General features: G+C 32.4%; 3 protein-coding genes across 4 annotated transcripts; 2 read left to right on the top strand and 1 right to left on the bottom strand.

Moving 5' to 3' along the window:
• Window positions 1-992: 992 nt before the first annotated feature.
• Window positions 993-2,756, top strand: LOC107195156 (metallophosphoesterase 1). Its single transcript, XM_015584942.1, has 9 exons — window positions 993-1,163; window positions 1,235-1,380; window positions 1,470-1,540; window positions 1,613-1,753; window positions 1,825-1,992; window positions 2,061-2,146; window positions 2,211-2,333; window positions 2,404-2,544; window positions 2,622-2,756. The coding sequence occupies exons 1-9, from the start codon at window positions 1,047-1,049 to the stop codon at window positions 2,754-2,756; spliced, it is 1,128 nt and encodes a 375-aa protein (XP_015440428.1). The 5' UTR covers window positions 993-1,046.
• Window positions 2,757-3,894: 1,138 nt separating this feature from the next.
• Window positions 3,895-6,935, bottom strand: LOC107195206 (transmembrane 9 superfamily member 4). The gene is made up of 10 exons (XM_015585007.1): window positions 6,849-6,935; window positions 6,180-6,427; window positions 5,966-6,118; window positions 5,735-5,890; window positions 5,389-5,663; window positions 5,095-5,313; window positions 4,860-5,017; window positions 4,531-4,790; window positions 4,275-4,458; window positions 3,895-4,189 (listed from the first exon to the last, which is right to left on the bottom strand). Exons 1-10 carry the CDS (start codon window positions 6,849-6,851, stop codon window positions 3,950-3,952), a joined length of 1,896 nt encoding a protein of 631 aa, XP_015440493.1. The 5' UTR covers window positions 6,852-6,935; the 3' UTR covers window positions 3,895-3,949.
• Window positions 6,936-7,808: 873 nt separating this feature from the next.
• LOC107195213 (neuroguidin) lies at window positions 7,809-10,380 on the top strand. Of its 2 annotated transcripts, none has more exons than XM_015585013.1 (4): window positions 7,809-7,882; window positions 8,501-9,038; window positions 9,245-9,595; window positions 9,682-10,380. In XM_015585013.1, the coding sequence occupies exons 1-4, from the start codon at window positions 7,874-7,876 to the stop codon at window positions 9,705-9,707; spliced, it is 924 nt and encodes a 307-aa protein (XP_015440499.1). In that variant the 5' UTR covers window positions 7,809-7,873; the 3' UTR covers window positions 9,708-10,380. The 2 variants fall into 2 exon arrangements, with proteins under 2 accessions (XP_015440499.1, XP_015440500.1); XM_015585014.1 differs by lacking the exon at window positions 7,809-7,882 and adding an exon at window positions 8,220-8,408.
• The last annotated feature ends 1,475 nt before the right edge of the window (window positions 10,381-11,855 follow it).

Raw genomic sequence — 11,855 nt, 5'->3', positions numbered from 1 at the left:
GTACTTTGAATGTTTTAGAAAATTATTCGAGATAAAGATGTATGGAACTACTGAAAATTACTTTAGATTCCTTGTCCTTATTCAGTAAATTCTTTGATTGGAATATGAATGCTGCTGGCAGTATGAACATTTTCATAGGACAATGATATAAATGGAACTTTAACACTTCTTTAAGTGTTACAGTGATATTTCGTTGGCCTCCGTATTAGCGTACTGCACCGAACGCGGATAGCATGATGTAATCGCAAGGGAGCAATTGAATCGAATAGACGTATTGTACCGTAACGCATCGTATTGTATTTCAAACTTTTATATCATTATAATTTATATGTATATATGTATATTCCAATAAACATACGTCAGGTAATATAAGCTTCATTTCATCGAATTGTCTTAAATATAACTGCATAAATAATTACGAGCTCGAAATTCGTACGAGCAACAACGATAAAGGATCACGTTTCAAAACTCTTGCGCGTGTTCCGGGGTTCTATGACCCCATGTTCTCACCATACGGGTCTCTGGCGCCATCTCCCGGGGTTCTATGACACCACGCTCTCACCAGACGGGGTCTCTGGCGCCACCGCTGGGGGTTCTATGGCCCCATGCTCTCACCACACGGGGTCCCTGGCACCTCCATAGGGGCGAAAAATTATTTTCTATCTTTGGTATATATTTTTTCTTGATAATTGTCCAATTATCAAGTATATAACAAAATCCCTGACTTTTTACACTATCAATATTTCAAAACATGAGACACGAAGTCCCATAAGATGATAGGTCTATCCTATATCTAGTCGGTGCTTACATATATTGTAACTACATGTAATATAATTTAAATAGAAAAAGTAGGAATTTGCAGAAATAGTAGACACCTCTGTCGGTGCTGGACCAAACTATCGACAGATCCATGACGTTACGAAGGATGTGACACCTGGTGACACTAGTTAGTTGTTAGACTTTAAACCGCTTTAAACCTTTAAACTCTTCAGTGCTCTTCAAAACCTTTATGAAATGTTCGATAGATATTAAACATTGTAAACAAAATGTTACAAAATGGCAGTACAGGTTCATATAAGAAATACTTAACCGAAGCTGCCATAGCTTTGTTATGTGTATTCATTTTCTGTGAATATTTCCTCTATTATCTTGTGCTTATTCAGGTAAGTCATTCTAACATTAATTGTATAAGCCTTGTACAGCTGAAATAAATTATACATGTTTCTGTTACTAGTGTTCATGGCCTACTTTGAATCCACGCAAAGTTGATGCAACAATTCCCGAACAAAGTGCAGAAGAAACACCTGTGCATGCAATGTTTATAGCAGATACTCATTTATTAGGTTCTAAGAAGGGACATTGGTTTGACAAGTTGAAAAGGTTCACACAATGCATAATTTAAATTATTTCTTTAAGGAATTTACATTTACTGTAATATCAAGTTTCTTATATTGCAATTAATTGTCTAGGGAATGGCAAATGTATAGAGCATTTCAGACCATGGTTACACTCCATAAACCAGACATAATTTTTGTGTTAGGTAAATAATTAAATACTCCTTAAATTGCCAAAAATATTTAAACATAGTAATATTTTACATTTACCATAATAGGTGATTTATTCGATGAAGGACAATGGAGTAGCTCTGATGAGTTTGACCAATACATACAAAGATTTAATTCATTATTCTCTGTACCCAAAAACACTCATTTGTATGTTGTTGCTGGAAATCATGATATTGGATTTCATTATGGTACTATACAATGTTTTAAATTCTTTTAATTTAATTAGTAGTCTTTTAATAATTAGAAATTATTTATCCAGCTATTACACCATTTTTAAATCAACGATTTGTCAATGGGTTAAAGTCACCAAGTGTGAAAAGAATTAGTATAAGGGGCAATCACTTTGTTTTAATCAACAGCATGGCCCTAGAAGGAGACGGTTGTTTTTTGTGTCGTCCTACAGAGATTGCACTAAATAAAATAGCAAGTAAGTTTATTTCTTCTGTTCTCTTTTTAACACAATTAACAAATCGAGAAATAATATTTCTTTTGCAGCACATTTAAAATGTGCAAAAGGTATAGGAAGTAATTGTGAAAAAAGTAATGCTATTTCAAGGTATAGCAAACCAATTGTTTTACAGGTCAGTAATTGGTACTGTTTGAAACAACGAAAATAATCACTCATTACTTCAATTATAATTCCAGCATTATCCGATGTATCGTGAGTCTGATGAAATTTGCAATGAACTTGATCAAGCGCCAGGTGATATCAAAGATATTAAATTCAGAGAAAGATGGGAATGTTTATCAAAGGAAGCATCTGAACAAGTACTTAGCATAATTTATAAGAGTTTTGTAAATCGATATTATAAATATTTATAAAATAATTAATTGACAGCTTTTAGACATATTGAATCCAAGACTGATTATTAACGGTCATACACATCATGGTTGTAGAAGAATACATAGGGAGAATATATTTGAATTTACAATACCGTCATTTAATTGGCGCAATAAAGATAATCCCTCAATCTTACTAGTAAGTTGAATATTTAGAAACATTATCTATTTCCTAATTTCGTTATATATCAACTTAAAATAAAACTTACATTTCAGGCGGTATTTACCCCTAATAATTACTCCGCATCAAAATGTTATATGCCTGTGGAATCTACAGAAATCAAAATTTATATTATTACTATAATTATTTCTCAGCCATGTACAACAGCATACCCGCCTGCATACGGGTGAGTATACATATATATATATATATATATGTGTCTTTAAAAGTATATTTTACATATTATTTACACTATTCATAGTACAAAATATTTGTGTTAGTCATTATCATAGTCAGGTCAATATAATTCTTCAGTACTCTCAACTTTTGAATAGTTGGTGATTATTTTTACACATATCAACTTTCTGTTTTCCTTCCAACAGAAGTACATACCTTGAAAGTCACAAGAACATTGAAACATCGCAAATACAGTGACATACACTTTCATAGTACCACGTATAAAAATTTCTTATCTATTATACATTTTACTTAGTATTACTGGATTGCTGAAAATATTGGAAATCCAACAAAAAAAAATATATGACTGCTAACCATAATATGTGTGTAATTGTATATGCAGATCTTTATAAATGTGCCAAAATATAATTCTATCATAACTGATACATAATTTGTGAGACAAACTATTAAGGAATAAAGTTTACACGCAAACACGTGCAAAGTAAATACATAAATTTTATATTATTAAACTTACAGTGTAACAGATGTATCAACAATCTTTTGCAGACTTAATTGCAAAACGTTGTCATGTTATTGCAATAAAATAAAAGGCAATAAGAACTATGTTTTCAGCTATAATACTGGGCATTGACTATAGTTAATATTACACTTTTCAATATTTTTACATATCTTTTTATACTGTTTGAAACGGTAATACTAGTATAGTCAATACAGCTTATCTTTTCTTTATATGTATGTATATGAATGTGTGTGTGTATATATACATTCTCAATACATATTTTTTACTGAATTGTGTGAGTAATATTTCCTGAATTATAAGTACTTCTTAAATATATTTTTTTTTAATCTAATAATCAATTGGAGTTAGAAACAGTGTATGAATACAGCATTAATTATTGAACATTATTGTACATTTTGTTAAATTATAATTTATCTCTATTGGTTTTTTAATATAGGGTACTACATATTTTTACAGTCAAACATAACTTTACAATTATTTAGAATTAATATTTGGCAGACATACTACTTGTATGTAACCAAATGAATAGATCGACTAATAGAAACTGAAGGAAAATTAATGTACTGTTTGGTTTTATATATTTAATTTAAGAAATAATTAAATATCCTTTGTAAATTTGAAAATCTGTCCCCTTTTATCATTGACTCCGTCAACGACATCTTTTGACTAGTCTATTTTTACAGCGGCATATATTTTCCGAATAAACGCGTAAGCTGCGAAGAAACCTATTGTACCTGTTAATAACCAAAATGTTAGCACCATCAACGCTGTATAACCAAAATACAAAAGCGTCGGAACCAGTTCTGTTATCTCTAGTTTCGTCATAAAATAGAAGATCGAGTAAGCTAACACATATACAGCTGATCCTCCGCTAACAATGAAACTCCTCCACCACCATCTATAGTCCTAATAAGGTAGAAACAAGACTGTCAGTACATGTAAATTTTGCAAAAACAATTTAAAGTACAGTATTCTCGATGAATTTACTCACTTCTCCGCATAATTGAAAATAAACCATAACTATGGATATCTGTGAGCAAGAGATGACAAGAATACAAAACACAAGGAATAGGAATCCAAAGAGATAATAAAACTGATTTTCCCACAATGCGGTCAGAATGAAAAATAATTCTATAAACACCGCTCCAAACGGAAGAATTCCAGCCATTAATGTACTGCGAACATATTAATAACATATTTATTTTAATTCAATAGAAATTTCAAGATTATGATCCCTATATACTTACCACAATACTGGATTCATATACCACAATTGATCAGGAACTTGTCTAGGAATCTGATTCGTTCTAACAGGATGTGTAAATGGCTGTTTACGATATCCAAAAAAGTATCCAAGATACACAAGAGGAAGTGATATGCCAAACCACAGGCATAGTAACGCTAGCATTGTTGTAAATGGTACTGCACCAGAACTGTGTTTTCCCCATATAAAGAAATTTAAAAAGAAACAAGTAGTAAATACTATTCCAGGATACAGAGTCGCTGTCTGTAACAATTACACAACAATTTAGTAAAATTCCATTAAAATGTATAATGGCACATCTCCTATTCCTACCAATAATGCTGTCCTTCTCCATTTTCGACCACGCATCGTTTTATAAAGACGCGCAGAGAAATATCCAGCAATTAAACCGGAAGATACGTACAAAAATATTGCGTTAGTTCCAAGTGCGCCCCTACTAGCAGGGGAAAGCATACCCAACATGGCAAAGACTGAAAATTACATAAAAGGAATAGCAACAAAATATTGAAAATGATAACTACTTTTCGTATAAAATTATAGACCTTACATATTGTTATCAAGGCCATAAAAAATATTTGAATTCCACTGCCTATTACAGCAGCAAATAATCGAGGATTCGGTGGAGGTCGAAACACATCTCCGTGAACTAGTTTCCAACCAGTTTCTTCGATTGTTTCATCTAAGCCTGCTAGACTGTCACTTTCACCGGCATTGTAACGTGCAATATCCCTTCTCAGAGTTCGAACCATAATCATTGTTAATATTCCTGTGTGATTTTATTAAAAAAGTGAGTATATAATTTATACGACAGAGAAAGTTATGAAAGACTCAATATATTTACCGGAAAGGAAGAGGACGACAATAAGAGAATTGATAATCGAGAACCAATGAATCTCAACGTCGCTCATTCCTAGATATATGTCCCATCTGCTTGCCCAGCTTACATCGGATGGTTTCCATTCCACAGAGTATAGGAACAAAAGCTCGGTTCCTTTAGGATTTACAAATTGTGGGTTTGCATGGGAAGGCAATATACAAGTATTTCCATCAAACTTCAATTGACTTACATCAACTGATCGAGCTTCTACTTCAAACCCAACTACTCTAAATTCATTTCTACAAAATGAAAATCAATTTTTACAATCGGATAGACTGACTGTGTACATGGTGATGTAATCAATACTAACTCTCCATATTTATGATAACTTAATTTTAGTTTAAGATAATTATTGATATAAAATTGATCATTCATAATGCCACCCAAACGGTATCCATGATACACAATTACATTATTTGTATCTTTGTGGACCTTCTTTGTTGCTGCTGGTAAATTATCGATTAATCTGAGAAAAAACAGTAACAAATTAACTTATTTGAAATGCAAATTTAATTGATTTTGCGATATTAAATTTTCTTACAAATGCACTGTGTAATCATGTTGAATGCGCTCTATTACTTGCTGTGACTCTTCTTCGTTCCATGTCATATGACTAGATGGTTCATGACCATGACATAACAATTTGCAGCTTTTATTTTCTGCCATCAGTACCTCATATGGGGTATTTACAATTCTGCATAAATACAAAATATATTAATTTGTTGTTTGAAGATAAAGTTATTAATGCGTCTTACCTATCACCACGTAATACTTCTCCTAAGTTTTCAGATTTGTAAACAAGAGTGCCATTTTTTGGTCTGCACAAAGGGATAGAGTAATATTCATATGGTAACTGTGTATGGGTGCTGGTCATTTTAACTGCTTTGACATCAATTTTTTGCCCCTTTTCAAACTCCACGGGAGCAACACCAGGTACATAGAAGCCATTTGTTTCAATTAATAAGGATATTATAACAAGCACAGCACTACTCCTTAATCTTCCCTGTGAATAGACAGAAGACAATGTTAACGGTCGAAGAAAGTAATACTTTTCGGTCGGGCAAGCACAATGTCAATCGATATCCATTAAAAACCGATTTATTTATAAATACGTGAAATGTATAAACAACACGATACAAGCATGAGATACGTATGATTATATAAAACGGAAACGTATTTTATAAGTTTTAACCGGTTACTAAAGGTAGTGTCGCTGGTATTCAACGTAATTTGTTGATATCCGCGATAAACAATGTCATTGAGTTCTGTCAAGAACTAATGAAATTGTAGTTCACAAAGATTCTTGTCGCGAATACAGAAAATATTCCACTACAACACGCCACGTCAGTTCGCTAAAAATTTGAGTATTGCAACAGTTTATTTTTAATACTTTTCGTAAATAAGCGGTCTATAATCATGCTTACCATTCTATAATATTATTTTCGTCAAAGGCGCGTCACACCGTGCCTCTTATTTTATTCTTGATTACTACTCGCAGAGCTCCCACTCCGTTCACGTCAAAAATGAAATTTACTTTAACACGAAGTTCGCCTCGAAACTTTAACCAGTGAAACAACGTCAGGCATACATAATTCCATATGAAATTCCCTAGAATGGATGTTTCTGAGACCTCTGAGACCGCTGAAATCGCTGAGACTCTTAAATACTTTAAACAGTATGATTTAAATGTTTTATTTATATTCAAATGTAACGACTACCTCTTAAATATTCAGTTTAATAACAATCAAGTGACTAAATTTTGCCATTTATTAAATTTCCTCCGTTATATCTGTGTTTTGTATCATATATTATATTATACTTTTGTATGTCTTATAATATATTATAGTACATACTAATTATTATATAATAAAAAAGATTTATTAACAATGATGATGATAGTAACATTTAAATATTACATTTGAATAAGGCGAATCAGTAAATTGTACTTTTATTTTATGCATAGAATAAGGTATATGCAAGTGTGTAATTACAGTAATATTTAACACATACAATATTTTCTACTTTCTGCTGTTATTAATTAGTTTATAAGATTCTATATTTGCATAAATATTTGCACTTTACATAAAAAAAAATATTTGTTATTTTTACTTTTATTCTTAAAATTCCCGCAATTTTTTATTCCCGTAAACGGAAAGGAAGTGAATCCTTTATAACTGTACAATATTCTTAGATTATCAATTTATTTACTCAAAAGGTATTCTATAAATTCATAACGTATTAAAACAATGGTTTCTAACCATTTAGAAGCATTTTTCTGACATATAACAGTAACATTTCTGTCACGTAATAGAAGGTGATTTGATCACGCTTTTCCGAGCGAAAAAATATACCCCCGAAAAGGAAAATATCGTCCCACGTGGGGACTCGTTTAATTACAAGTTACGTTATTTAGATATGCGTCTGTTCGGTTAATTTTTATTTCAGAACAATGGTGCAGGTGAGTGAAAACTTTTGAGCATATTATATCGACGGATTTCCTTGTGGGTCGCCGAAACCAACACATTTTTCTATCGGGTCTATTGGGAATTTTTGATTGTTTTTTTTTCCGCTGTCATCCATTAGTAAATAGGAAAGATGGCAGCAGATTATTGCGCTTTTTTCCCCGTACATCCGCGGATCCGACATTTTTCTTGAAATTAAGCCTGCCGCGAATTTTCACGCGAAACTTCTACGAAAACATTGGTTCCGATCCAGTTTTATGAACAGAATTTAGTGCTTGCCTTATTTTTTTTAATGAAACCCGATTAATGCTCGAATAAATGAAATATAAAATAATCTTTATATACCGGACTTGTGTCAAATACGGTGTAAGACTGTACAGAAATATCGAGTGACTTCGTAAAACGCTACTTCGACCGACACGAGACGAAAGTTTTAATGTTTTGTGAATGGAGAGTGTGCCGGGAATTGTTTATTTATAACTGTTTCGTCCTGTTTAATTAAGATATGACAAAAAAATGAGGGTATGAAGGATTTTTTATTGTTACAAATACACATGCTGTGTCATGTATTCAACATCAAATTTGCTTTTACATGTAAAAAATTGTGTTTACAGGCTATTGATGAAATGGAACAAAGGGATCTCCCACAGGCATTTCGCCTGCTTGGGGAGATGAATGCCAATGTTCTACAAGTGAACCAACTTGTAGACAACATGCTGGTTCGTGTAAGAAATGGGGAGATTTCCACAGACAAGGGTCTTAGTTTCCTAGAAATGAAATATCATATGTTACTTTCTTATCTGATTAACTTGACTTATATAGTTTTAAGAAAATGTTCAGGGGAACGTATAGAGGGAGATCCATCGATTGATCGTTTAATTGAAATCAGAACTGTCCTAGAGAAAATCCGACCAATAGATCACAAACTTAAATATCAAATAGATAAGCTTGTTAAGACTGCTGTAACTGGCACTATTAACAGTGATGATCCGACTAATTTTAAAGCAAATCCTGATGCATTAGTTGGCAAGATTGATAGTAATGATGATGAATCTGATAGTGATCAGGATGGTGAAATGGATGGTTTGAAATCAACACAATCTAGGAAGTCCAATATTTATGTACCACCGAAACTTGCTGCAGTACACTATGGTTAATATCTACTATGATCTGAAACAATGAACTTTTATGGTGCGATCCCCTGAAAGCATTAACGATGTAAATCAGCAAATATGCTTTTGAGATATTCAGGGTTTTGGAAAACATCTTGAAAAACCCTGCTCTACCTTGTGCACACCATTAATGCTTTCAACAGCTCGTATAAAAATGAACACAATTTATTTGTATTATTATTGCAGATGGAGATGAGACAGTTGCAGAGAAAATGCGTAAAGCAGGTGAAAGAGCACGCAGACGCGCAGTCTCGGGTGCTGTTCTGAGAGAATTAAAGGAAGAATATTTAGATGCACCTATCGAAGATTCTCACGGTCTCAGTGAGAAACAAATTAGTCTGGGTCGCGAAAATAAGCGAAAGATAGAGTACGAAGAAACATACATGACACGTTTGCCAGTTACTAAACAAGAAAAGCACAGACGTCGTATGATGACAACAGTCGGCACACTTGGGGAAGAGATTACATCTTTTGGAGAATCATCAGCTGTGTCTGCTAAGAAGAGGAAAACTCAGAAAAAGGGCAAAGCTAAAAGAAGTGTGTTCGCTAGAATATAATTTATCAGAATCATCAGAAAATAATGTTTACAATATACATATTATATAATTGAAATTACTTTTTAGGTTTCAAGAAAAAACGGCATCATTAAATCAGCGTCATAACAAGTTTAAAAAGCTGAATTTCGTACAGCATTAATAATTAAGGTAAAATGCAAAAAAATTTACTTCAATTCTTCTTGACAAAAGCAGATGCCATTAATACTCGTTAATAAGTTAAGCTAAATAACTCATAACATCTAGTAATTAAAGAGAAAAAAGCAACCGTCGACGGTGAAGTAAAATAGCACGATGGTAATTTATTACTGCGTAAGACATACTAATGGTCGTGTAATTGATAATTATAGTTAATAATGATTTTAATCTTTAATTGTTGTCTGAAATCAATTTTTATCTATGGAGTTGAAATATTCCATGAATCGCAAGAAAATATTCCAGTATATGAAGAGATAATGTCAAGGTACATACGAGCTTAACTTATAAAAAAAAAAGTAAATTACGTGTAACCGTGACACAATTAATCAAATAATGGATTTCGGCTCCAAGATTTAAAATTGTAAGTTTAACGTAAAAGTTGAAGGCAGAAGATCTTTCTGCTTTATTTTGAGATATTCTCCAGCTATAAAAGAGAGATAAAAAAAACCGGTAACGTAGCAGGAGGGATGATATTGAATTAATTGTTACAGAAGCGTAAAAATCACAAGACATTCAGTGCAAGCATTAGAAAAATTTAAACTTTAATAAGGGACAAGTGACTCTAGAAATTGCAAGGCATTCTGCAACTTCTAAGAATAATGTTCATCGTGCGATATCGCATGTCTTAGGATTTTCTCGCTATTTTAGAGTAGTGAAGTAGTTAATAGTTTTACTATTATATGTATATTTCGTTTGTGTTTTTCCCCTGGTGAACTGTTGAGGCTATTATATCTCGATGTGAGTCATATTTTATGTTAAGTTTCGCTTTTTTTTTTTAAGATAAAAAGAACAATGTATTCGTGCATTGCACTTGTTGTTTTCATTTTGAGAATTGATTTCAATTAAGTCGTTAAACTTATATTAAAGGTAATATAAGGATAACACGAATGTGTCAAAATTCAAAATTGATGTCGTCAATTTATCTAGTACTATTTTATGTTTACTGCGTTTAGTTTCTTAGGGAGGGGGTATGTGTGATATTGTAAGAAAAACTAATATACGAAGACTAGAGCGAACATCACTTCTGCAATAGCATACAGGTGTTTGTACAATCAAATTGCAGGAAGGTATCCGTCTCTTGCGCTTAAATAGGTTCCATTTTTTAAATATTAGATATAAAGATATTGGGTACTTCTTTTGGTACCCAAAGAAGCAATGTTTCCTTTTATAGTGAAGAGAAGGGTAATGTTAAATGCACTTAAACACAGATCGTACATGGATATTTTTATCCGTTGCTCGTTCCTGCAGAAGTGATCCGCATTACCTTAAAAAAAAAGGAAGTACTAATTCGCTATATGCTAACCAAGGGCTCAACCATCCATAGATGTTATATTTTTTACAAAAGTGTTCATAGATTGAGCCAACTTGGTAATGCATGATGTTACATGTGCCCTCTCTTTTTCAATCTATGAAGACGATTAAAATGTGATAAATTATTCATGAAATAATAGTTAATGAAACTAACAAAATAGCACAATTGCTGGGCATTATTTACAAGTGCTAGCAAGCCTAATGTCAGCAGCCTTGTCGTATTTGGTAAATGAAGTTGGAATACTGAATAGCGGGAAGATTTTGACACGGTTAATGTCAATGTACTCTTTTTTAAACGGGAATCTCATGCTCGTTTGTCGTACGGCATGTACCAAAAGTAATGAACAGAGATAAATAAAACGAAGGTAAAAGCTGTGAGCAGGTTTCAAAATTTGCCCGACATTTGGTTTTCTCATACTTTATACATAGATGATAATTTTTGAAAACACACTTACAACTGGTGTAACTATAAGTCCAAAATACTACTTTGCATAGGTGCGTGTCTGTGTGTATATTTATATATACATAGAAACATATTTCTTTGTTTCTATAGATTACGAACGTTGTTTCTAGGTACTGATAAAAAGAGGATATCATGTTGTTCACAATAATATACAATTACAGTGAATAATAGACTGGATGGATTCACATGCTTATGATTGTATCCGTATATTAAGTACAAAGTTTCCTAACATACATATGTGTATGCTTTATATATTTTGGACTTATAGTGA

This window comes from Dufourea novaeangliae, unplaced genomic scaffold (assembly GCF_001272555.1).
Source record: "Dufourea novaeangliae isolate 0120121106 unplaced genomic scaffold, ASM127255v1 scaffold55, whole genome shotgun sequence".
Taxonomy (NCBI): domain Eukaryota; kingdom Metazoa; phylum Arthropoda; class Insecta; order Hymenoptera; family Halictidae; genus Dufourea; species Dufourea novaeangliae.
Note: the sequence above shows the minus strand (reverse complement) of the source record. Positions and strands in the feature narration are given on the sequence as shown.

Bases quoted from the DNA above. Each gene is read 5' to 3' on its own strand.
- LOC107195156 (XM_015584942.1), top strand. From the start codon at position 1,047: ATGTTACAAAATGGCAGTACAGGTTCATATAAGAAATACTTAACCGAA. The intron at 2,334-2,403 runs GTACTTAGCATA...ATTAATTGACAG, and splicing joins CAAAGGAAGCATCTGAACAA to CTTTTAGACATATTGAATCC. The intron at 2,545-2,621 runs GTAAGTTGAATA...CTTACATTTCAG, and splicing joins ATAATCCCTCAATCTTACTA to GCGGTATTTACCCCTAATAA.
- LOC107195206 (XM_015585007.1), bottom strand. The intron at 6,119-6,179 runs GTAAGACGCATT...GTATTTATGCAG, and splicing joins GAAGTATTACGTGGTGATAG to AATTGTAAATACCCCATATG. The intron at 5,664-5,734 runs GTTAGTATTGAT...TTCATTTTGTAG, and splicing joins AGTTATCATAAATATGGAGA to AAATGAATTTAGAGTAGTTG.
- LOC107195213 (XM_015585013.1), top strand. The intron at 9,039-9,244 runs GTTAATATCTAC...TTATTATTGCAG, and splicing joins ACTTGCTGCAGTACACTATG to ATGGAGATGAGACAGTTGCA. The intron at 9,596-9,681 runs GTGTGTTCGCTA...ATTACTTTTTAG, and splicing joins AAAGGGCAAAGCTAAAAGAA to GTTTCAAGAAAAAACGGCAT.